Here is a 23,543-nt window from a genome sequence, read left to right on the forward strand (position 1 = left end):
TATGGAGATCCAACTTTTCAGAGGGGGTTAAGAGGCCACCAGGTGGAGCTTTGGTTCTAAATTTTTCTCTAGCAGAGAGCTGGAAACATGTCTCCATCAACATTTTAATCTCAGAGCTACCTTTGAGGAAAAGGCAGTAGCCTTGCTCCATTTTTTCTTGGGACTCCAGAAGCAGTTCCTCCACTGGGTGTCCACATGTAGAAAGCTGGTCCTCTGACTGCCTGCTGGTACTACCCAGCCACTGGGTGGGGGGAAGCAGAAGACAATCAGTAATGACTGGTCTGGAAAGAAAAGTGAAAGATTGGAACCACTGGTTTAGTTCACAGGTATCCACCCAAGTCCATGAGACGTTCAAAATATCTTTATTCGATTACTTTGCAGAAAGACTCCCAGGATGCAGCCTCTGTAGGCACACAATCCATCACAGTTTAAATACATTTCTATTTCTTTGACAGTCAGGCACTTGGAAACAGGCTACAAAATGAATTACACCACCAGAAATGAATTATCCACAGCGTTATTTCAGATCTCTGTTATTTCAGAGCATTTTATAACCACCCTTCCCTCATGCTAACCTAAGAAAAACATTAACAGTTGCTTAACATCGACCCAGTTACCTCCACAGAGATGAAGCTCAGGACCCACCATGGAGGAGAAAACAAAGAGAAAAGGCAGCCCTGGGCGATTTTACACAGCAGCCTTTTAACTGAGAAAACTCTGCTTCAGCCACTTTCTCCCAGCTTTTGCAGTGCTCTTTTGACATGTGCTACACTTCCATCATCCAGTTCTTAAAGACAGAGGGAGGAGAAGCAATACCAAGGCACATATTAGCAAGTGCAGTACACACTCTGGTGTGCCATTTGTGGTCACTTGATGTGCTGGTAAATAGGCATGTATGTGAAGATGATGAGACACCAGAACAGGCTGTTCAGAGAAGCTGTAGATGGCTTATCCCAGGAAGTGTTGAAGGAGAGGCTTTGAGGACCCTGGTCTAGTGGAAGGTGCCCCGACTCACAGCAATGAGGCTGAAATGAGATGAACTTTTAAAGTCCAAACCAAATCAAACCAAACCATTCTATGATCCTGTGTACCTGGTTTTTCAGGCCTGCAGTGTGTTTTTGTAAGCAACCTGCACTTCATACAATCTTTTCCCTTCAGGTCACATTCAGGTCAAGAAAAACAAGCTCCAGCCCCAACAGGTCTATGACCAGTGAAAGATCAACCAGACAGAGAGAGACAGGGGAGAACACATCATCAGCCTGGCTGCTGTGAAAGCCAATGAAGCCAGAGTGCATTCAGGTACTCAGTCTTCTGGATCTTGTGCGAGAAGGAATATACAATTAAATGGTGCTCTCTTCTACTCTAGCCCAGATACATTTCATTGCCCACAATGCTGTTGCTAACTGTGACACTTACTTTCCTTCCTCTGTTTTCCTCAGTGAACAGAGGCTGTGTTAAGGTTCAGCCCTTCTGGAAGGTGGATTGAAATTTGAGATTAAGAGATGAAAAGCCTGTTAGGAAAGCTGGAACCTTTGTTGTTCCTCCTCCAATGTGCTGTAGAAAGCTATGAAAAAGCACTACTTTTAACAGGCAATGGAAAAAGCAGTGAAGTATGTGTAACGGCATAGAAAGGGAAACCTGAAGGTTTGTTGCCTCACTGGGGCAGGTGACTACCATGTTTCCAAGTTACTAAACTCAGCACATTGGCTCTAAGTTCACCCATGGGTGAAACTTAAGAGGTCTTCTCAGGCAATGAAACCTTGCTAAGAGATGGTGCTGAAATATTGCTCACAAATGGAGTTAAGTGTGATCACAAGAGATGTCCCATAAAAATGCAGAAAATTCATCACTGCTTCCAAATTTCTTTACATTCAACATTTGACAATACATCCACTACATACAGGCTGCAAAGGTCTTAAAATAATTTGGGAATTCTGAGCAATGAACTCAGCAGAAAACTTGAAAGGACTTTCTAGAATTAAGTCTTAATTGTGCAAATCACCTCTTGAGAACTCATTTTGAAAGACTCCAACATTATGATTTGTGAAGTTCCCACTGAATTGCTTTTTCCTTAAATGTACATTAGTTTGCACTTATGAGACTTGCCTGGCCACTAGAGGTTCAGGGAGACTCACCTAAAATACCACCAAACAGAACAGCAGAAACATTCTGTTCACAAGCTTTCAATGTTTTATTCTACTGTAGGTGTTGTCATAAACCTTTATGTGTAATCTGGAGCCCTAACAAGCAAGAATTAAAAGCATTACCAGTAGAGACATAAAATACCAACTCTTTTTCCCAGCTGTGCTCTTATGATCAAAATATTCTGCTCTAATAAACAAGTCAGTGGTGTGTAAATCTGCTAATAAGGCACTGAAGGTGAAAAATACATACTTTAGTTGGGCTCAAACAGCTAAACAACAGCTATGTTATAGCGGCATTTTAATCTCCCCAAAGCGTTATGGGAGAACATGAAATCATTCTTCTGCAAGAGAAGGATAAATAACACTTTCATTAAAATATCTTCTCCTGTATTGGGTAGGTCAAGCCAGTTAACAGAGTTAATGATCCAGGCTCAGGAAAAGGAGGCAGTTTAAGAACATCCCAAAGAATAGGTGTCCCACTCACAGTCTTCTATTTTTATTTTTTTTTTTTGAGTAAGTTTCTTTTTTTTTCTTTTTAAGGCAAGGGTCTTGCAGCTTGGGTCCTCCTGTGTTTCAGTGATGCATTATCTTAAGCAAAGTCAAAGTCAGTAGTGGAAGGAAGAGAGAATAGGAAATCTGGTGAGCATTGCTGGTGTCTGTGCGAGTGCGACTGGACCGCCCGTGGCCCCGGGGCTGGGGCTCGACCGTGATGTAGCCATTAATGATGCGGATCCGAGGAGGAGGATCAGTAGCACTGCAAGGCAAGAGAAGAACATCAGTCCTGACCCAGCCCCAAGTGCCCAACAGCCACAGAGCAGGAGGTGCTCAGCCTCTGTGATCCTAGGGTTTTTTTTTCTCTATTCTCATTTCTCTAGGTTCATGCGAATGGTATCTTGTGCAAGTTACACACTGACCAAGAGTCTGTGCCTCCTAAATGGCAGAGTGCTGTCTTGTCCCTTCCTCACACAAGTGGACAGCTCCCACACCAGCCCACAAGGACCCAGCCAAACTGTGAAGGAGACTTGAAGAGGAACAGTGAAGAGACTGAGAAGGGTGATGACAGCACCAAAATAACTACCCAGACTGCCCATTGCTCCCACACAGGCAGGTGGGTAAGATGACTACATTCCTAGCCCCTACCAGCTAAGAAGAAAATAGATAAGAACAAAGCAAGTGTTGTTGCAGAGGAGTAGCACTGCAGGGGCACTTGCTGAGTGCATCTGGAGTGAGGCACCTGTTTTATGAGTTCATCTTCCTCACCCATGCTTCCTGAACTTTAGTGGGGACTCGCCTTATTTCTATACTGTATGATCTCTTCCACAGGCCAGGAATTTAAAAGATTTACATGACATATTTTAAGCAGAGGAAGAATGGCTTCCAGAAACACATCCTAGATCACTATATTCCAGAGTATCTCCCAGTGGTAGAGAGTACTCTTGACATCGTGGTGAACAAGAACTGAATTGGAGCATACATGAGGTGAGCTCCCATGATGACAGTACATGATAGTGGAGAGAAATTTGTATGCTCCAGGCTGCTAATGCCAATTGACCTGAACTAGGGGAGATCACACACCACAGCTGGCCAAGAGTCAGAAGGGTTAGATACTGCAGAGGTAGTTGCTCTCTTTAGTAATGGACTGAAAACAAGGCTTCACACCACAGCTATGTAACTGACATAACCCCCAGGACTGAATGGTGCTGTGTAGAGCCTGAAGACAAATCTGGACAAAACTAAAAGCAAGTCCACCTGACAAATAAAAAAAAAAGAGTAATTTCTTCTGCATCCAATCCCCAGCTGCTGTGAACCATTCTTGTCTTATTTCAGTCCAGTAAGCAAAAATACTTTGGGAAATGGAAGGCAGTTTGTATCCTTTTAAAAAACATTTTACTCTTCCTTACCCAAAGGACTCCCCGAAGATCTGAACAACAGCCAGAGAGAAGCCAGCTGGCAGCACATCAAGGAAACACAGCTGCTAACTGATGCATACAGGGGCACAACCAAGGCCATTCCAACAAGCCCATTACAACTCTACTAAATCACCTGAGTTGCACCTTTCACACTTTCAGACTCACAGGAGATATCACAGAATCACGTAGGCTGGAAAGGATCTTTAAGGATATCAAGCTCATCTATAAACCTGAAAGCTGTGAATGGCCCATTCGTAAGAAGCCTTTACCAGTGTCTGCTTTACCTGTGTCTGCACACCCAGAGATGCTGGATTTCCTTGGGAAGGGACGCGCCGCGAGGTGGGGCTGTCAGCCCAGCCCAGCCCAGCCCAGCCCAGCCGCGGCACTGTGGGCGCTGTGGCAGAGCCCAGCAGACAACCCGGGCTTTACAGAACAGCAGTGCACAGGCTGGGCTCCTGCCGGAGGGACAGCTGCCTTCCCTCTACGGGAAGGCATTAAGGGCACAGCAATCTCCCAGGCATCGTTTGTCTTTGCCAGCGCTGCCATGCAGCATCTCCATCTCCAGACGTTTAAGCTCTTCTCTGCTGCTAAGGAGTTGCCCCTACAAGGCATCCCTCACTTAGCACGGCGGTAATTTTTTAGCACAAAGGAAGACTTAAATAGTAGGGGAAGAAAGGAAACATAAAAAGAAAAAAAGAAAAGCAGATTTACTGCTCCCATACTTACACACTAGTTTCCTAGGTTGCCATCATTTGCTTTGTTTTTGCCTCACTACTGCCTGGCAGTACTTGAAATATACCATGCAGACCCAATGTGCCTTCAGTTTGGTCATAGTAGCCCAGTTTGCCATCTTCCCTCTTCTTCTGAAGGCCTGATACTGCAAGTGCACAGGTATCTTAGATTCACTGCCCAATGACTTCCTTGACCTTTGTGGGAGCAACTGCATGTGAAACACTGAAAATGGCACTAGGGAGGCAGGGTGGGAGATTAAGACAGACATTCCTTAGCATTTCACCTAGACAGACTAACAACAGAAACTACAAACACCCATTCACAATCAGCTAGTATCAACTACATTAAGAAATTAAATGGTATACTAAGAGACAAAATCAAATGTAATCAGTACAGGATTTGTTGTATTGGTGAATCTTGAACCGTGTGTAGGTCTGTCAGGGGACATGTTACATGAGCATCTGTCTCCCTTTGTCTCCCAAATAATTATACTAAGGTTGTAGGAAGGAGCAGAGAAGGGAATATGGCCTAAAAAATCTGACAATAGCTGAATGCCTCAAGCAGAACTGCAGCTGCAGTCACTTGTGACAAGCCTGAGCCATGTATCTCTCATAGCTCTAGTACAATTAGAACCCAGGGAACTGATAGGAAAGGCATAGGAGAACTCTGATGTATTCAGTAACTGGGGAGTAGGAAGAAGTGTTCTTGAGAGGGGGAAAAAAAAAAATAATGTACAGGCTTCATTTCAAGAACTGCCAGACTTTTCTCCATCACCCTAACCTGTTTGGTTGTTTTTGGTATCACAAAAATTTAATGCCTTCAACCTGAGCATGGCAGAGATACAGACACACAGAGTACAAAAGCAAGCTGATTTGGGCATGTGTGTTATCTGACAGGAGGGAAATATTAAGGTATACATTCAGCTGCAGGCCCAAGTATAGGTAATGAGAGAATTTTTTTTTTTTTATTTTTGGTTGCTGTAGTTCTTGTAGGTAAGCAAGCTTTTCTGGATGGAAAGTATGGGTTATGTGTGAACCTCTGCCCCACAACACACTACTTTTTTTAATATAAACTCTGCTATCCATTAGGCTGTCATGCTTTATCAGACTGAAAGAATACAGAGACTAAAAATACTGCATGAATATCACCCAGGTGCACAGAGAACATATGCCAGGAATGATAGTTTCATCATATGCAGCAGTTTTGGATAACAGTCCAAGGCTTTGATCTGTACCATCTACCACTGGACCCAGCCTTCCATGAAAGAGAGGACTGCCATATGCTCACAGTCTCTCAAACCCAAATGCAGAATGATCTAGACAAGACTTCCACTTGCTTTATGCCTAGTTTTCCACAAATCTAACTATGCAAAGTGAAAAAATAGAAAGCTTTTTTTGCCACTAAAAGCAAGAAACTTTGTGCAAATGCTTCAGTGGAGAAGGTCAGATCCTCTCCACAGGATATATCTACCCCAGCAGAAGTTTGAGGGTATGTATTAAACTGTCTAAGTTGAAGTCCAGTTTGCATGACAAGCCATCCTTCCTCTCCCCAGCTGTCAGTTACCTTTCTTCAAGGCGAACCCAGAGGTCATTAAATTGTCGCAGTCTTTGCTTCTTCTGCTGCTTTTTCTTTTTCTTTTTGTACTTCCCGTCTGCTTTAATGAGCACATCAGTGCTGTCAGGGATTAGCAGGTGAGGAAGGAACTCTTCCTCCTCTTCTGCCTCCTTCTGGGGGTGCAATGGGAGCTCATGGGACATGACATAGGGACTGTGTGATGATGAAAAGGCTAACAAGGTTTTGGGGGATTTTCGGCTGGAATAAAGAGAGAATACAGATAACATTTAAAAATAAGGCTTTGAGGCAAAATCCTGTAACAGATCCTATCAAGGCACATACATTTAAAAACATACATGTATTTCTTCCTGGATTTTCATTTTTCTACCTTGTATTCCTGCTCCCTCTTCATTAAGCCAATATTGATTTTGTGATCAAAATAGTGCTCTTTAGCAAAATAAAAAAAAAATTTGGAAAAGAGGCAGTCTGTATCAGAGAAAAGTATGCTGTCTGGATAAGGGTGGAGTAACTTGGAATTAAGCTTGCATCTCTAAAAGAAGACAAAAATGGAATAATTTCTAAGTCAGAGTCAAACGACACTCCTCTAGTCTGATGTGCTGCAGAATGCAGACAAGATTATTCCTTTCGACATTCCTGCCCAGAGCAAACTACCTTGGGGAACAAGTGGAAGGGGCAAGCAAAACAACTAAAGCACCAGCTGATGAAACCAGGTCTGGACCAGCAACTCTCACTGGTGGAGAAGGTAAGAAATGAGCTAGCCCACAGACTATGGAAAGCTCAGCATAACCATTAACAATCACCTGTTTGCATGCTGGACCCAGAGAAGTATGTGGTTCTCATTGACCTCTGTATCTCAGTGTTCAATGGCAAGTGTTCCAGCCAAGCTGCCCAAGCCAGGGAAGGCAAATGGGAATATGAAGATCCTAAGGACAATACAGGAGACAATCAGGTTTGAGACCATCTAAGGAACCTGAATGTGCACAAGTGCATGGGGATGATGAGATTCATCTAAAGGTTCTAAGGCAGCTGGCAGATAAGTTGCTAAGCCACTATCACTAATTTTTGAAAACTTGCGGCACTCAAGTAAAATTCCCAACACCTGGAAAAAGGGAACTATATCCCTCATTTTTAAAATGGAGAAAGTGAAAGTCTTACCTCTGTGTCAGGCAAGATCATGGAGCAGATTCTCCTGAAAACTATGCTAACACAAACAAGGAAAATGAAGAAGTGATTGGTAACAGCCAACATGGCTTTATCAAGGACAAACAATGCCTGTTAAATGTGATTATCTTCTCTGATGCAGCTGCAGCACTGATGGATGTGGTAGAGCAACTTCCATTGTCTGCCTGGACTTAGGCAAAGCATTTGACACTGTCCCAGACTATAGCCTTGTGTCCAAACTAGATAGACATAGATTTGATGGATGGATTGCTTGGTGGATAAAGAACTGGCTGGATGGCCACATGCAAAAAATTGTGGTCAACAGCTCTTTGTCCACATGAAAACCAGTGATGAATGGTCTCCCTCAGTGGTCAGCACTGGCACGGTCAATGTTCAAGATCTTTGTCAGTTACATGGACAGTGGGATCAAGGGCACCCTCAGCAAGCTTGTCACCAGCACCAAGCAGTGTGGAGCAGTCAACATGCTGGCAGGAAGCAATGCCATCCAGAGGGACCTGGACAGGCTGGAGAGGTGGGGCTGTGCAAACCCATGAAGGTCAAGGCCAAGTGCAAGGTCCTGTACCTGAGTTGTGGCAATCCCAGACAGATCTACCAGTTGAGTGGAGAACTGATTGACAGCAGCCCTGAGAAGGACTTGGGGGTGATGATTGATGGTTGAAAATACAACATGACCCAGCCATGAGCACTCACAGCCCTGAAAGGCAATGGGGTCCTGGGATGCATCCAAAGCAGTGTGGGCAGCAGGGGAGGGAGGGGATTCTGCCCCTCTGCTCCGGTGAGACCCCAGCTGGAGCCCTGCATCCAGTTGTGGGGTCCTCAGCATAAGAAGGACACAGAAGTGTTGGAGCAAGACTGGAGGAGGCCACAGCATTACTAAGAGGACTGGAGCACCTCCCCTGTGAAGACAGACTGAGAAAGCTAGGTCAGTTCACTCAGGAAAAGAGATGGCTGTGTAGAGACCTCATAGCAACTTCCCAGTATCTGAAGGGTCCTACAGGTAATCTGGAGAGGGACTCTTTGTCAGGAATTGCAGTGACAGGAGTAATAGATACAAACTGAAGAAGGGATGAATTTAGGCCAGGTATTGGGGAAAAAAATCTTTACCATGAAGGTGGTGAAATACTGGAAGAGGTTTCCCAGAGAGGCTGTAGTACCCTAACCTTGTCACTTTTCAAAGCCAGGTTGCATAAGACCTTGAGCAAGCTGGTTTAGTGGGAGGTGTACCTGCCCATGGCAGGGGGATTAGGACTAGATGATTTTGAAGTCCTTCTTAATCCCTGAATGTTCCATGATTCTGTGTGGAATCCTTTGGGCCGTCTAGCACACATCAATGAAAAGCAGATTAATTTTGGCACCACCACATTCACTGTCTTCTCATTTTCTTTTTGATGAAGGAAGATGGTACAAAGCAGTGAATGCACAGCCTTTACAAAACATTGTGTCAGAGGACATGTCTGGCATGTAAGAGACCAGAGCTCAACACACCATTGTGGCACTGGCTTCTAGTGTTGATCTGCAAAAGGGTGTAATGCTGTCCTGCCACTCAGATAAAGCACACCAAGGAGCATGAAATGGTGGTCTTAGTGGGTATTATGGACAAGTATGGAGGTCTACATGAAGGGGAGGAAACTGAGAAATTGCATCTCTCTCAGAAGCAGAGCCAAGATTTGCACACATTTATAGCAAGCAACAAGGGAGTGGGAGTCAGACCTTATCCTTCCAGCTGCCCAGATCCTGTGTTAGGCTGGCAGCATTACTGGGAATTTCAAATGAGCTCCAGTGAATGATATATGTCACAGAGACTATGTACATGTACAAATTGTCTTAGAATACAAATCTTAGAAACACAAAGTTGAGCTCCCAGAAAAAGCTCTCAGGGCTGTGACTACTCAGCTTCCTGAGAAGGTGATTAAGTAGAAATAAACAACAATCAGCTCCACCTTGATTACTGAAGCTCTGTTTCTATATTCTTAGAGCAAGCAACATCTCATCTGTACTCTAAGGCAGGCAGTCTGCAGTGTCCTATTCAGTCATAGCTTTGCTGGCCCACATTTCTCATTGTTTGGAACAATTTTCCCTCTTTACTTGTTTATGAGCATCTTGGACAAAACCACAAAATCAAACCACCCTGTGTATACACAGAACGTAGCAGGAATATGTAACTGATTTTTATGGCTACTTCATAAAGAGAAGAGATGCAACAGTCTTCTGTAAAAAAAGTGCAGACTGGCTTGGGCTGAAATTCAGAAAAGTAACAGAAAACCACAGACCACCAAGCAGAAACTGTGTTTAATCAATGAAACTTTCCGAGAACTGTACTCCTTTTTTAGCTTCCAATGGCATGAAAAGGAGGTGGTCTGCAAGGAGATGTATTCCAGCATGGGTGCAGTTTTCAAGCTAGCCCATCACTGTACACCCACTTATTTGATAGCAAATAGAGAGTAGTTCCAGGAGAAGGGGAAATGAAGTTATGGACTAGAACATTGAGAGAGTAGACAGAAAACAAAGATAATCTGTCTTACTTGCTGCAAGGACAATCAGTGATCACATATTGAAGTTTATAGTAGAGAGTCTGCTGCAGAATAGACCTAGGGTTATCAATCTCATTTAAAATCATTGTGGTGCCACAATCAGTCACACTTTATCACCTCTGAACTGTCATGATCCTGCAGCTCTCACCCTCAGCTGCTTCACATCACCCACTCTTTACCTTACAGAGATGATCTCTCATTAGCTCTCTCCAACAATCTGATTTAACCTGTTCCAAGGTCTTCTGCCTATGATTCCCTTTTCCACCATTTCTCTTCATTTATTTGTTCCTTAACTAAGTCATAGAGTGGGCAGCACTCCACCCCTGTAGATTAGAGTGCCATGCTGCTTGCAGCCTTCCCTCCTGAACCCATGGCCACACCATGCTGGACTTCAGCACTGCTACAGGTAGAAGGTGACCTGCATCATATATGGCCAGACATTTATTCTAATAGATGCTGCCTCAGTCACATCCATATACCAAACCTTCTTTGTAACGCTTCCTGCAGGACATTCTTTTAGAGACCACTGGAAAAGACAGATTCAAAAGCCCATCCTTCTTTCCTCCAGGCCAATCCCCTCTCCTGTCACAGCAGCTAAAGGAGAGTCCACAAGCACCTTAATTATGGCCGTGATTGTGTTGAATAATTTACAATATATAACTACATTCTAAAAATCAGGAACAACAGTTAAAGACCAAAGTGAGTCAGAAAAAGCTTGACTGAACTTGTGGTACTATTTATAAGCTGCTCTATGCAATACTGCCTGCTTGGAGCACCTATTTTGCCTTGCCTGCCTGGGAGACACCAGGGAGAAGAACCTTTCTGTCTCCTAGACTTGGAGCATCCACCCCATTTGCTCTGCAGATGGAAGGTACACCTCAGGCAGCCCCGCCTGCTACAGGAAAATGAGCATGACTATCCTGCATCCTTATTAGGTCCTACACACAGATACCTACAACATACCTCACAAGGGACTTTTTGTCTAGCCAGGGCACAGGAAGCAGCAGACTGTGCAGCTACAGTAAAAAGGCATGTTGCAGGGAAAGGAGATGATTGCAGACTTCCTCCTTTTTGTATTGTAGGACCTCTCAACTAATATCTCCACTATCTAATATCTCCAGAGTCATTTAAATTCTCTGTCTCAGTCCAACCACTTGCATTTTTATCCTGTCTCAGTTGTGAAATAGTCCACAGGTACTGACTGGACTGTGTGCAGCACTATATAGGACAATAGCTGGATACAGTTCTACATTTATGTGATCAGCACTGGGTTTACTGTCACAGGATGCTCTGCTGTTTGCTCCTAGAACAAACCCAGGATAGTAATTAGTGGAATCTTTCTTCCAAGCCCTAGGACTCTGACACACTCTTGCCACAGGTCCTTTCCCTGACCTTAAATGCTCTTTTCCTTTGAATCCACATTTTTCTTAAAATGTATTTTGTGTTTTTAAATCTGTTTCCAAGTCATCCAGAAATGTTAACAGTGACATGCCGTATTCTTACTCAGGTTTAATATCAAGACTCCAGGAAGGATGTTCTGTCCAATAGTCCTAATAAGAGGTTTAAAAGGCAACTGATGACAAACTGAGGGCTACTCAAGTAAGCTACTCCAAGTAACCTTGATACCAACCATCCTGATAAGTGAAAAATCTATCTCTCCTTTCTTCAGTTGTCTGCCCTTACAGTTACATCTTTACAGAGTAGTACCAGATCTCATTATTTTCAAGTACCTATTAAGCTATCTTTTTTTAGGCTTTAAGAAGCTGCTGCAGCTGTATTTAGGAATACCTAAACTAAAAATTAAAAACAACATGAAAATATCAGTGCAAGCTTTTTTGGTTTTGTTTTTTTCTTTTCAGTTTTTTTTAAATCATCCCTGAGAACACTAATACATTGGATTTTCTAGCACAACTCAAGCATTATAGAATCATTAAGTCTTGTTCTTAATCACAGGTGCTTCTCATTGTCAGACCACCTGCTCACTGGTAGAAACTGGGTTAGGGGCTGGCATTCATATAATCGTGGGCTAATTCTTGGATCAGGTTTTTTTTTTTCAGTGCATGTAGAGTTAATGACTCTGTCCATGTCAAGAATCATTGCAAAAATTTCAGGAAAAAAAAATCATTGCCAGAATTTCAATCTCATGTCTTCAGACAACAGCAAAGGTGGTATGAAGAGAAAGATGAAGCAATCAGCATATGAGAAAAACAATTGTTACTAATTTGCACCACTCTGGTAGAGCCCTTGGGACAGACCAAGACTCAACACTGCTCCCTCTGCAGAAATCCTATCAAAAGGTGGAAGTCCAGTCTGGGAGTCCCAGATCAGGAACATGGGGGATAGATGTAAACAGGGACACTACCTGGCACAGAAGATAAAAGGGAAATAGCACCATAACTGGGACCAATTTCCAATTGTCTCCATTGTGGTTTTTTAGCAATGAAAAGTGAGTATATCTGACAGCTACATGTTTGATAAGTCTGGAGAAGAGGAAAGCAAAGATTGCAAACCCTAAGCTGGTGGCAGGAATTCCAGGAACAGGTGAGTCAAAGCACAAGTAATTCTCAGTTGAGAGTGGAGGAGAAGATTATCTGGCATTCTGTAGTTACTGAAACCATGGAGGTGGATAAAAACATCCAGTGAGAGATAAAAAGAAGCAGGAAGAGTATATCCCAAAGGACAGCTGCAGGATGAACCAGAACAACAAGTACCTTAGCTTAAAAATGTAGAAGAAAGGGGACATGAGAGCAATCAGTCATGGAGACAGCTTGCAAAGACTCCAGGCAATCAGATGCTAGGCTGGGAAAGAGTAAACAGGAAGAATAAAATATAACAGTATAAAAGAAGGGGATTATTACAAGGCTGGGCAGTCAAATACATAACAAGAGGAAAGAAAAACCTGGAACCCTGTGTGGTACAAGACAGCATCTAGATCTGATGAATCAAGCATGCATACTCTGCAGCTGTTCATTGAACAGTTAAGAACTTATAAGGGTAAAAATTTATTAACAACAAGAACAACAAAAAACCCCATCTCAAACCCAAACAAAAAACCCCACTACAAAACCAGCAGCAACAACAACAAACCAAACAGCCCCAACCCCAACAACAAAACCACGAAACAAAACCAAATAAAATCCTCTTTATAAACTAGTTCATGGAAGAAAAAGCCAACTGCTGGGAAGGAGAGAAAAAGCCTAGCTCACTCTTAGTTATAATTCCAGCTACCATTCCTACTTCATAATTGTTTACAAACCCACCCCTGCCCAGTGGCTGCTCAGCTAGGTAAAAGCATGAATTACTTGTTGATGGCTTGTCCAGCTGGAGTGTGTTCTACTTCATAGCCTTCTCTTCTCAAAACATCAATCACTGTGTTGTTGCCCATGAAGTGACCTGCAGTTAAAAGAAAAATTACATCAGAACTCACTAACCACATGGAGAAGGGGAGAAGAACAACAAAGTCCTCCTCATCACAGGAGGTGTGCCACACTCAAGGCAGGCAGGGGTTTACCATTCTCCGTCAACATGCACTGGAAACACAGGATCTCTAATGAGTGATTGCTGAACTTCCCCAAGGTCACTTCAATTACTACATTCTGCCTTTCTAAAATGCAGATGTGATTGCAATTACTCTGGTCCCACAGGTTGTTGCATAATGGGCTGCCCAGGAAGCTGATGGAGTCACCATGCCTGGAAGCATTTAAGGAAAAACTGAATGTTTCACTTAGTGCCATGGTCTAGTTGGCATGGTGATGATTGGTCAAAAGTTGGAGTTAATAATCTCAGAGGTCTTTTTCAACCTAACTGACTCTGATTATCAGGCCACTGTAGATTACTTGAAGGAGTAAGGGATGAAGTTTGGACACTCCTGTTCAAGAGCAGCAGTGAGTCTACAACTGGTGGTGATGCAAAGAAGGTCATAATCCAGACACATTTTAACACTCTCAAGCATCACAAAGATACAGAGGTGTTTCTCAGTATCACTAACAATTTTAAAATTATTAAGAATAATCCAACTGCAAAGAACAGAAAATCACTCTGCAAGCCAATGACTTAGATCAACCTCTTTCATTTCTTCATTACTGTGCCACAGGGGCCAGAGACCTGACCTCAGCCTTTATCTTGATAAAAGGACTTAGTTTTAGAAGGACTTAGATAGTTCTGCCCTAATTCTGTGATTTACATATCCACTCCATTCTCAGACAGATTTTGTGGCTGGTAAGACTGAATTTTGGCATCATAGTGACTAAATAACTCAAAGGCTGCAGGAGCTTTCCTGGCTGTATGTTCTGCTCACAGAATGTCTTCCACCATCACTTCAACATGTCATCAGACCAGGCTGCTGAGAAGCAGAAGAAAGAAAGAACAAAGAGAGGAGCAAAGGCCTTGCACACTCACAGATCCAACTTTCATAGAATATTTCTTAATTTAATAGCCTACATTAATTAAAACTGGCCTTTGGCAAATTACTCATTAGAGTGATCCCTTTCCTCTGTAAATGTACACAGTGTTGAAATTGATAAATAAGTCCAGAAAAACTGTTTTCTGATAATAGTGTTCATAAATACATGACAATAGAACCAACAGAATTACTCTAGTAGCCAGGGAAAGCAGGAAGTTATAAAGATAATTCTAACAATGCTGAGAATATCAAGAGACTAAACATAAGGGATTAATGACTTTTCATTCCAAAAGGGGTTGAATGAACAAGAGCACAAAAACTGTAGTTTCTTATGCCACAACAGCCAAGTGCTTATGATGTACCAGCTTAAGGCATGAGCTGGATGGTACCATCAGAGTGCAAGATGAACTTTCCCCTGGAACCTAAGAGCATAAACCAGTCTAGCTCAAATGAAATCTTTTAGCTGAACACTGCAATGCACACCCACTGGGTACCATATTTTCTCACACAGTAATTGGATTTTACCCCACCTCCTCAGATTAAATTTTGCCTTCAGAAGGAGTAGAGCTTATGTACCGTTACGTTGACCTAACCTAATACTGTTGGTGTCTGTTGCCTCTTGATGGCTCAGCTCCAGGCACCGTTAATCAAGAATTCCCTCATGTCAGCAAAAAGACCAGTTGTAGCAGGGAACAGGAATGACTGTAATGAAATATTGTAATTGAGTAAAATTAGCTACTGTAAAACAAACACTAGGTATATAAGATGCCAGACCTACTTTCTATCTCTCACCTTTAACACAGAGGAGAGGTATGCACAAAGAGAAGGAGAGAGGGATTCATTCCTCCTTCCCTACCTCCACAGAGCAAAGGAAGAGGTGCTTCCAAAAGGTGATCCATTCCTTGCAAAGGACAGGGAGATAGGACAGCTTGGGCTTGTAGAGAAGCGCCTCTCACTGACAAGGATAGGGGCAGGGTGTATTCCAAGCTCAGATGAGGAATTCATGTTATGCAGACAATGATACATGAGGCAAATCTCATCTTCAGAAGTGAAAAGCAGTGCCAAGTCTGAACTTGTATTTTCCTAATCCAAATCTTTCAGGAGGAAAGGGACAAGGCACAAAGATAAGCAATCTATAAGGCAATGTATGGTCTTAAAATCATTTTCCTAAAGCCAGTTTAAGAGCTCACAGTTAGCATGCATTTCAAGAGTGAGCTAGTGAATAGCTGCTCGCACCACACCATTAAACATAAACTCCATCAATCTTCAGTCATCCTTGCTCAGAGCAGTGATTTAGCATGGAATGCAGGAAATCACTGTAGCACATGGATGAATCCCATTTCAATCAGTCAACCTGCCTGAGTGATTTTCTGTAGCTGGCCCTTTATTTTAAATTTAATTTAATGCAGTGATAAGAATATCTTTTATATCAGTTACCAGTACATACATACAGAGTGCCTTTGCTCATTGTTGCCAAGGCAATGCATGTCTGCATGTGAGAGAAAAATGATGTGCTAATATTGTGCAAAAGAGGACAGAACAAATGAATAAATATGTGTAAAACAGATGCATACAAATACAAACAGGCACATGATATTAGACTGTTCACAAGACATGATCAGTCAGGAGCCACTGAGGCTAAGTACATAAATGGTTAGGTGATGCAGCATTCACTATCCAAAATGAGGGCCATTCCTGCTGCATGAGACAGAGCTTGTTTGTGGTGCAGAGGATCTTCAGGGCCAACTGAGTGAGATGCAAAATTTGAAAAGGCTGAAGGACAAGGTTTGAGGTACAGGAACCCACCAGGAGCCTCTCTAGCATCAGAACTTTTGACTCATTCCTGGGGATCACCACTAAAAACAGTCAGTGGTGTATGAGAGATCAGATTGCCAAAAACAACTGTCAGAAACACGAGAAAGATTCACTCTCCAAGGTTTAAGATCAAGCAGCTATTGCTGCAAGGGAGACTTAGATGATAAGTCACATGACAGGCTGCAGACCTCTTCCACCTGTTTTCTATTTTAGCCTAACACACTTGAATGCTCCCCAAAAGAAAGCTCTGGGCCCTGTCCCATCAGAAAGCCTGCTCTTTTCTTTGTGTACATAGCCCTGCATTATCCTCACACCACTAGGTGAAGAGATGCCTCCAAGAGGTCAATTGACTCTGGCAGGGGGTGGGGAGTCATGAATCTTTATTCTTCTGTGTTCAAACTCAAAGAGAAACTAAGAAGCTGTTGTGTGGACCAGCTCAGCCATGCACTCTACTGGAGAGTAAATAAGACCCAGGCCCTTAATCTGCACTGAAAGGAGATGGCAGGCAGGGACCACAACAGGCAGTGGGCTCAAAGAACAATGCAATTTGACCAATGTGCACTTGCAGACTTGACCACACACTGTGCTTCTGACCTGCCTCAGTAGCCATACCCAATTCTGCAGAACATGGGATACTACTACTGCCCTGAAACCTGTGTCTCCTGCTTGCAGTCTTTACTGCCAGCACATGCAGAGCTGCTTCTGTAACCATGCCAGTTTAGGTGTTTCTGCATCTAGTGAAAGGAACTACAAAATGTTGCAAAACAAAGGTTCTGTTTCTGTTACTAAATTTTAATTTTTCACAAAAAACAAGTCTGTAAGACTCATGAAAATTATACTCCTATCTGAATTTCAATAAAATCGACTATTCCAAGCAGATAAATAAAGTTCTTTGGCCTCTTAGAATCAAGTAAAAGGAAACCTCCAAGTATACATAATTGTGTTTTCTTTAGTAGAAAGATGGCACTTCCCATCCACCCCAAAAGCATGTCAAGACCTCACCATTTACAAGCATCCCAAGACAATGAATCACTGGACATACATGTAAAGACACCAAAATGTTTGTTAGGAAACCTGATCTTGACTGCTGACTTCCAAGATGTTGTGGGAACAGCTAAAGCACAGAACTGTAGCACTGCAATAACAAAACAGCACAAATTAGTCCAGTCACTGGGAACATCATAAAGCTCAATGTTTATTTGGACTGCAAGCACTCAAATGGACTTTTGGTGCCAGAGACTCTATGGATCACTGAAACAAATACTTTCAAGAAAGTTTTAGAAATATAGATCTTACAATTATTTAAAAACTTCCTGGAAATGCCTATGGCAATTATCATCTGCTTTCATTCTTCATAACTTTACCTTTAACATAAACACAGTTATATTTTTTAACTAAACACTGGGATGCAGAACTTGGAGTAATTTTAACCCAGCTAGTGCAACTGTGGAGGAAAAAAGCTAGACAAAATATTTATTATGATCCAAAACAAAGGAAGGAAAGCAGGTGATGTGATCAATTAAATTACAAATAATTTCCTTCATATATATGTTTTCTGTAAAAACTTTTCAAGAGGAAGACAGTCTTCAAGCACAAGTAGGATGCACCCAGGTGTAGAGAGCTCGCACTTCACTTCTCCCAGAATCGGGAAGAGGAAATTTTGAAGTTACATTGGATAATCCAAGCAACATATGGAAAACAGGGATCAGTCATAAGTGGCTGGAATTCCAAGTCTGCCATTTAAGTGTATCAAATGCAAAACATGTCCTACTAAGTCCAGTAAATTCTTGCTTTTCACAGTATTTCCAAGTCCAGAAAAAGTGCAGGTACCAGAACAGAAACCAAACTAGAGCATGGTACTCTCACAAATTTAATACTGCAGGGAGAAGGAAATGACAAAGGTTGAAGGGGATGAGGTGGCATTAGTGATGTTGTAAATCAACTTAGAGATTCCCTGAATTCACATTAAAATACTTCTGCAGGCTTCCCATACAAACAGCCCTCCAATGCTATCCTGCATTTTTCAGACGGCGGGCCTCTGAACAAAATCCTTCCTGTGATTACCTACAAGATGAAATATTAATGAAATAATACTCCATAAATTTCAAACCCAAGGTTTTATCCTACTGAGACCATGATAAGTGTTTGTCCACAAAAACATGATTTCCTGGAGATCTTTTATTTGTACAAAACCTTAGTGGATAATACTTCACTACTCTTGAACCAAACAGGAAAATCTGGTGGAACAGTAATGTTCTTTGTGCCCCAGACTTTCTCTAGACATGAGAAGACTTAAAGGAAGTGCCTCATACTTGAATTCAGTCAGAAGGAAAAATACATTCTCCCATGTCTTCAAAAGTGATGTGGTTTACTAATCAACTCACCTATGGAACTTCTTGAAGCAGTAGATGTTGTGCAAGTAGCCTTGCACAACATAAGAAAAAAGGATCTAATACCACAGAAAAGAAACATGTGGAGTTACAATTTGCATGAGCCAAAATGAAGGCATTTTTCTTGTGGAAGATAAGAAGATACTAATCTACCTGTTTCTGCTGAAAATTAGGCCTCTTAAATGCAAGACGTGAGTATATTTTATCCCAGGGATTCCCATTTTTACGTTTGGGAAAAGTCAAACATCCTGATGATCTCCAAAAAAATTGAAGCTAGAAAAAGCTTTTTCACTGATTATGAGACCAAATTTATGACTAAATTGACACAGATTTTGCACATCCATATTGCTTGTTTTGATAGAAAATTAGTTAAGAGAAACAGCTTACATTCAGGCAGCCTGGGTATCCATTTACTGAAAGTCTTCCACTGATAAAGCCTGAGGTTACGAGACAAGAAGACCCTTATGGAGGTGACTATGCTAGCATCCAGCACTGTGTTACCAGTAAGAGGAGGAATTACCAGTGTCATATCTGAGCTACAGTACTCACAGACACCTCTGCCACTGGACCTGCTCCCATCACGCATCACTCCTTCCTTTCCAGCAAAAAAGTTATGACGGACTTGAAATTCCCCTAGCTCAAGACACACATTACATGATGAAAGTTTTCCTACTTTAGCTGCCCAGTAAAGGCAGTAATGGGTAAACCCTGCACTGATAAGAAGACTGTCAGTACCTGAACAGAAACAGCACAGTTTTTTGGCCTGGCTGATTTTGACAGCTATGCTAATATATTAGAACACAGGTTACTGCCTCTAATGGAGAAATGCAAAGCTTTCTGCATTTCAGTGTCAGAGATGTCAGGAGCAGTGCCCTTCATGTGAACCTTGGGGCGCTGGATGTAGGTCCTGCCTCCACACAACATTATCTTTCCCCTTCAGGGATTGTTGTTCTAATAAACCCTGTCATTAGCATTCTGAAGACTCTGAGAGGTTACTAAGGAAAACAGTCTCAAAGCTGCTGGGTTGTATCTGGTATTCTCAGATTACAGAGGTACAGGCACACCTTCAGGCACTCAGCCTTTCCTCCCACCTAAGGAAGTTAAAATGCTGCTGCATTCCAGAGACAGAAGCATGCAGGCAATCAGCAAGCCCTTTGAGCCCAGGGAGAAGTGAGGTGGCCCCACAAGACTAATTTAATCTGTTTTTTAAATCTGTTTTATCATTATGTTGTTTTCCTGCCCATCCCCCCAACTTGTTTTTTTTTACCTCCTCCAGGATCCACAAATACTCACCTTCTTACAGACTTTTCACAAACTCATTCATTAAACATTTAAAATCTTTTACACAAGGCACAGGTAAATCTACGTTCCCTGAGCAGCCCATATCTCCAATTCCAAATATACTGATGGCAGCTTCAAATTTTCCATGGTGGATTCTGAATTCCCACCAAATTTCAAAATTATATCTCATTTCCCTGAGCAACTTCCATATTCCCATGGCAGGTTTATGTTTGGTTTTGTTTCATGGGTATGAACACTGATACAAGATGGGCAGAGACATCCTGGGCTTAGCTTACTGCTTTTTAGACCCATTGCTGACAGGTCCTTTCTCCCATCTTTTCTTACCCAAAACCAATAAATCTTGCTTCTCTTGCATAATTTCAAATCTAAAGACTCCAGATGGAACAGAAAATGTCAGGGAGACTGAACAGCTCTACATGAAAATAGTATTACCTAACACACCACTCAGATTCAGCACAATTCCATTTTCCACTGGATTTTTTTTTCTTTTTATGACATTTGGATTGATGGAAAAGGATATAGACATGCCTATGAACCCAATGCATGTGGCTGTGACACCTAAGGCTGACACAAAACTGACCTCTCACATCACAAGGAATGCCTCAAAACCTAGAGAAGCTGAAGGAAACCATTTGGTGGACTACAGCAGACTGGGGTAACCATTGGTGGTAACACATTCTGTCTGTGAAAAAAAACCAGTCGGTCCCTGGAGGTTTGACTCCATACAGTCTGACTAATGCCAAATAAACACATTTGTTATTTCCTTTTGCAGTTAGAAGAAATGATAGCTGAAGAAGTTCTCACCAACATCCTCTTTTTCTTTGTGTTAATGGTGGTTTACCAACATCCATTATACTTTAAAACCTCAGAATGATGTTTTTTTCAGAAGCAACAAGGCAAAATACCTCTAAGAGAAAAAGGAATTTTCCAATGTTCTCAAGATTAAGACAACCAGCCTCTGAGGTTGTCAAATCAGCCAGCCTCTCTCACTGAAGTCAGTAATTTCTTCCACAGGGATATAAGGAATCTTAGATCCCTCTGTACGTTTTATTCATGAACTGACACTTTGGAGTTTCTCAACTGTTCAAAGAGGCAGGAGAGACTAGAGGGAATTTAAACTTGGCTCCTAGAAACCTGGCTTCATCAGAGGTCTTGTCTGTCAAAATAAAGTCAATATCTCAAGCCACTAAGTATGCTTCCTCCTACATAATAAAAACCTCAATACTTTTTTTCTCTCTTATTCTTCAGCCCCTTCAACAGAAACTGTAAGTAAGCTAAAGGAACTAAATCGAATAAAATGATCATGCTGAAGAAAAACCCATCTAGACCTGAATCTTGTTAGAAACATCAAGGGCAACATGGAATACCTCTACCGACACATCAGCAGCAAAATGTAGACTAGATAAATATAATCTAAGCACTGAAGGGGGCAGAAGATCTGATGACAAAGAATGCGGAAAAGGCTAAGTACTAAATGTCTTTGTTACTTTATTTAGTGGTGAAACTAACCTTCAGGAATCTCAGGTTCCTCCGACTAGGAGGAAGATGCAAGGCAAAGAAGGATCACAGTGGGGGGAAAAGGATCAGGTTAAGGAACATTCAAACAGACCAGCCATGTTCAAGTCCCTGTAGGATAGATACATCCAAAGGAACTTTGTGACCTTGCTTAATGTCACTGGGGGCCACTCTCAATTACCTTCAAAAGGTCATGGCAAGTGGGGAAGGTCCCTGAGGACTGAAAGAAAGCAAGTGTAACTCTTGTCTTCAAGAAGAGCAGGAAGAAGGATCTGGGAAATTAAAAACTCCTCAGTGGGGCAAATTAGTCTGCAAAAAATTTCAAAATGTGTCAGGGATAAACAAATGGTTGGGAGTGGTCAGTATGGATTTATGATAAGGGGAAACCTGGTTCATAAAGTTCAGCAAATCAAGTTCTGCACATGGGCTGGAATAGCTCCAGGCACCACAACAGGCTGAGCACCAACTGGCCAAAGACTAGTTAGGCAGAAAAAGATGTGGTGTCTTGGTGGTCATCAGGTAGGCATTAAGCCAGCAATGTGTCCTTGTGGCAAAGGCAGCCAGTGGCAGCCAGTGTCCTGAGCTGCATGAGGAGAATTGCTGCCAGCAGATTGAGGGGGGTGATCCTTCCCTGCTCCTCAGCCCTGGTAACACATATGTGAGTCCATCCAGTGTCTAGCTCTGAGCTTCCCAGTTTGAAAGAGATGAGGACATACTGGAGGCAGTGCTGCAAAGGCCCACAAAGATGATGAAACAATTAGAAACATGTGTCCTACCAGGAGAGGCTGAGACTATTCTCCTGGGACAAGAGAAGGCTTGGGGGCCAAAACATATGCATAAATACCTGATAGGAGGTTGCAAAATAGAACAGAACTTTTCCCAGCTGTGATGCCCCATGAAAGGACAAGAGGCAACAGACAAAAATTGGTATATAGGAAGCCCCACTTGAACATGAAAAAGCATCTTTCATGATTAAATACTAGCAGAAATTACCCAGAGAGATTCTGGAATCTTCATCCTTGCTCATACTCCAGTCCTAAGAAAACTGCTTTCTCTATATGATCTATATCATCTAGAGGGATGAGTCAGAGCTCTCTGTCAGTATCAACTATCCCTTGACTCCAGGAAGGTTTAGCCAGTATGCAGCACTCTTGTAAAACCTGGACAAGTGGTAAAACCCTCCACAGGACAATGCAGTTCTCACTATGTCAGTGTTCCCTTCCTAAACAAACCAGAAACCTACAGCACTGCCTGGCTGGCTGGCTGTGGAATCAAATGTGCCATCACTTCCATTGGTTCAGTATCCAGATCCTTAATGTGCTACTCAAGGATTCAGAGAAATTAAAAATGCATATGGAAGGAAGGCTGCTGGTGAAAGACTACAGCTGGCTTTGCTTCAGAAGTTCCACCACTGGCAACAGGGAGTAGGCCTGGCTTGTAACACTGGTGCTGCCATACATAAAGGCCTGTCCACAATTAAGATAAATCTTTACTGAACATAGTGGAATGCTGCTGGCATTGCCAACTCTCTATTCCCATGCTTTCCTCAAATTCCCTCAAAGAGACTTATTTTGGCTTCAAATTTTCCTTGTTTGCACTCTGGCCAGAAGCAAAGTGTTTTGTATCTTTTCAGCAAAATCTGTTATTTTTTAGTTCTCCACTTGGGTGCAAATTACTTCCAAACAAAAATAGTTCCAGAAATGAGTTCTGACTGTGCAGCATTTTTGACTGCAAAAAAAAAAGAGAGTTTGCCTGACTGATTTTTAAAAAGGCATAAAATGTGCTGAATCTAATGATCAAATTGATTATGGCCCAAATTACCACATGTAATTCCATGTAAGAAGTCAACATCTATAGCCATGTGGCTATATCACAACCTCAAAAGAGAGGAGTCTTCTTTTGCACAATGTATTACACATCTCTAAATCCTATCAGTCCAGTTAGAATATAAAATAAATCAGTACTTTCTGATTTTCCTCAATTTAAAATAAAAATACCAAGAGTAGTTTAAACAACAAGAGGAGGTATATGTAATCCCACAGTCA

The 23,543-nt window shown here is 42.2% G+C and overlaps 1 protein-coding gene across 1 annotated transcript in view; it reads right to left on the minus strand.

The window, feature by feature from the left end:
- Positions 1-2,365: 2,365 nt before the first annotated feature.
- Positions 2,366-23,543, minus strand: part of TRABD2A (TraB domain containing 2A) — a 78,768-nt gene continuing 57,590 nt past the window's right edge. The window contains exons 5-7 of the mRNA XM_062513341.1: positions 13,377-13,467; positions 6,350-6,598; positions 2,366-2,898 (exon numbers count right to left, since the gene is read on the minus strand). Coding sequence (XP_062369325.1) covers positions 2,718-2,898; positions 6,350-6,598; positions 13,377-13,467 — 521 coding nt within the window. The 3' untranslated portion in view covers positions 2,366-2,717. The remainder of the gene's footprint in view (positions 2,899-6,349; positions 6,599-13,376; positions 13,468-23,543) is intronic.

Source organism: Cinclus cinclus, chromosome Z (assembly GCF_963662255.1).
Source record: "Cinclus cinclus chromosome Z, bCinCin1.1, whole genome shotgun sequence".
Classification (NCBI taxonomy): domain Eukaryota; kingdom Metazoa; phylum Chordata; class Aves; order Passeriformes; family Cinclidae; genus Cinclus; species Cinclus cinclus.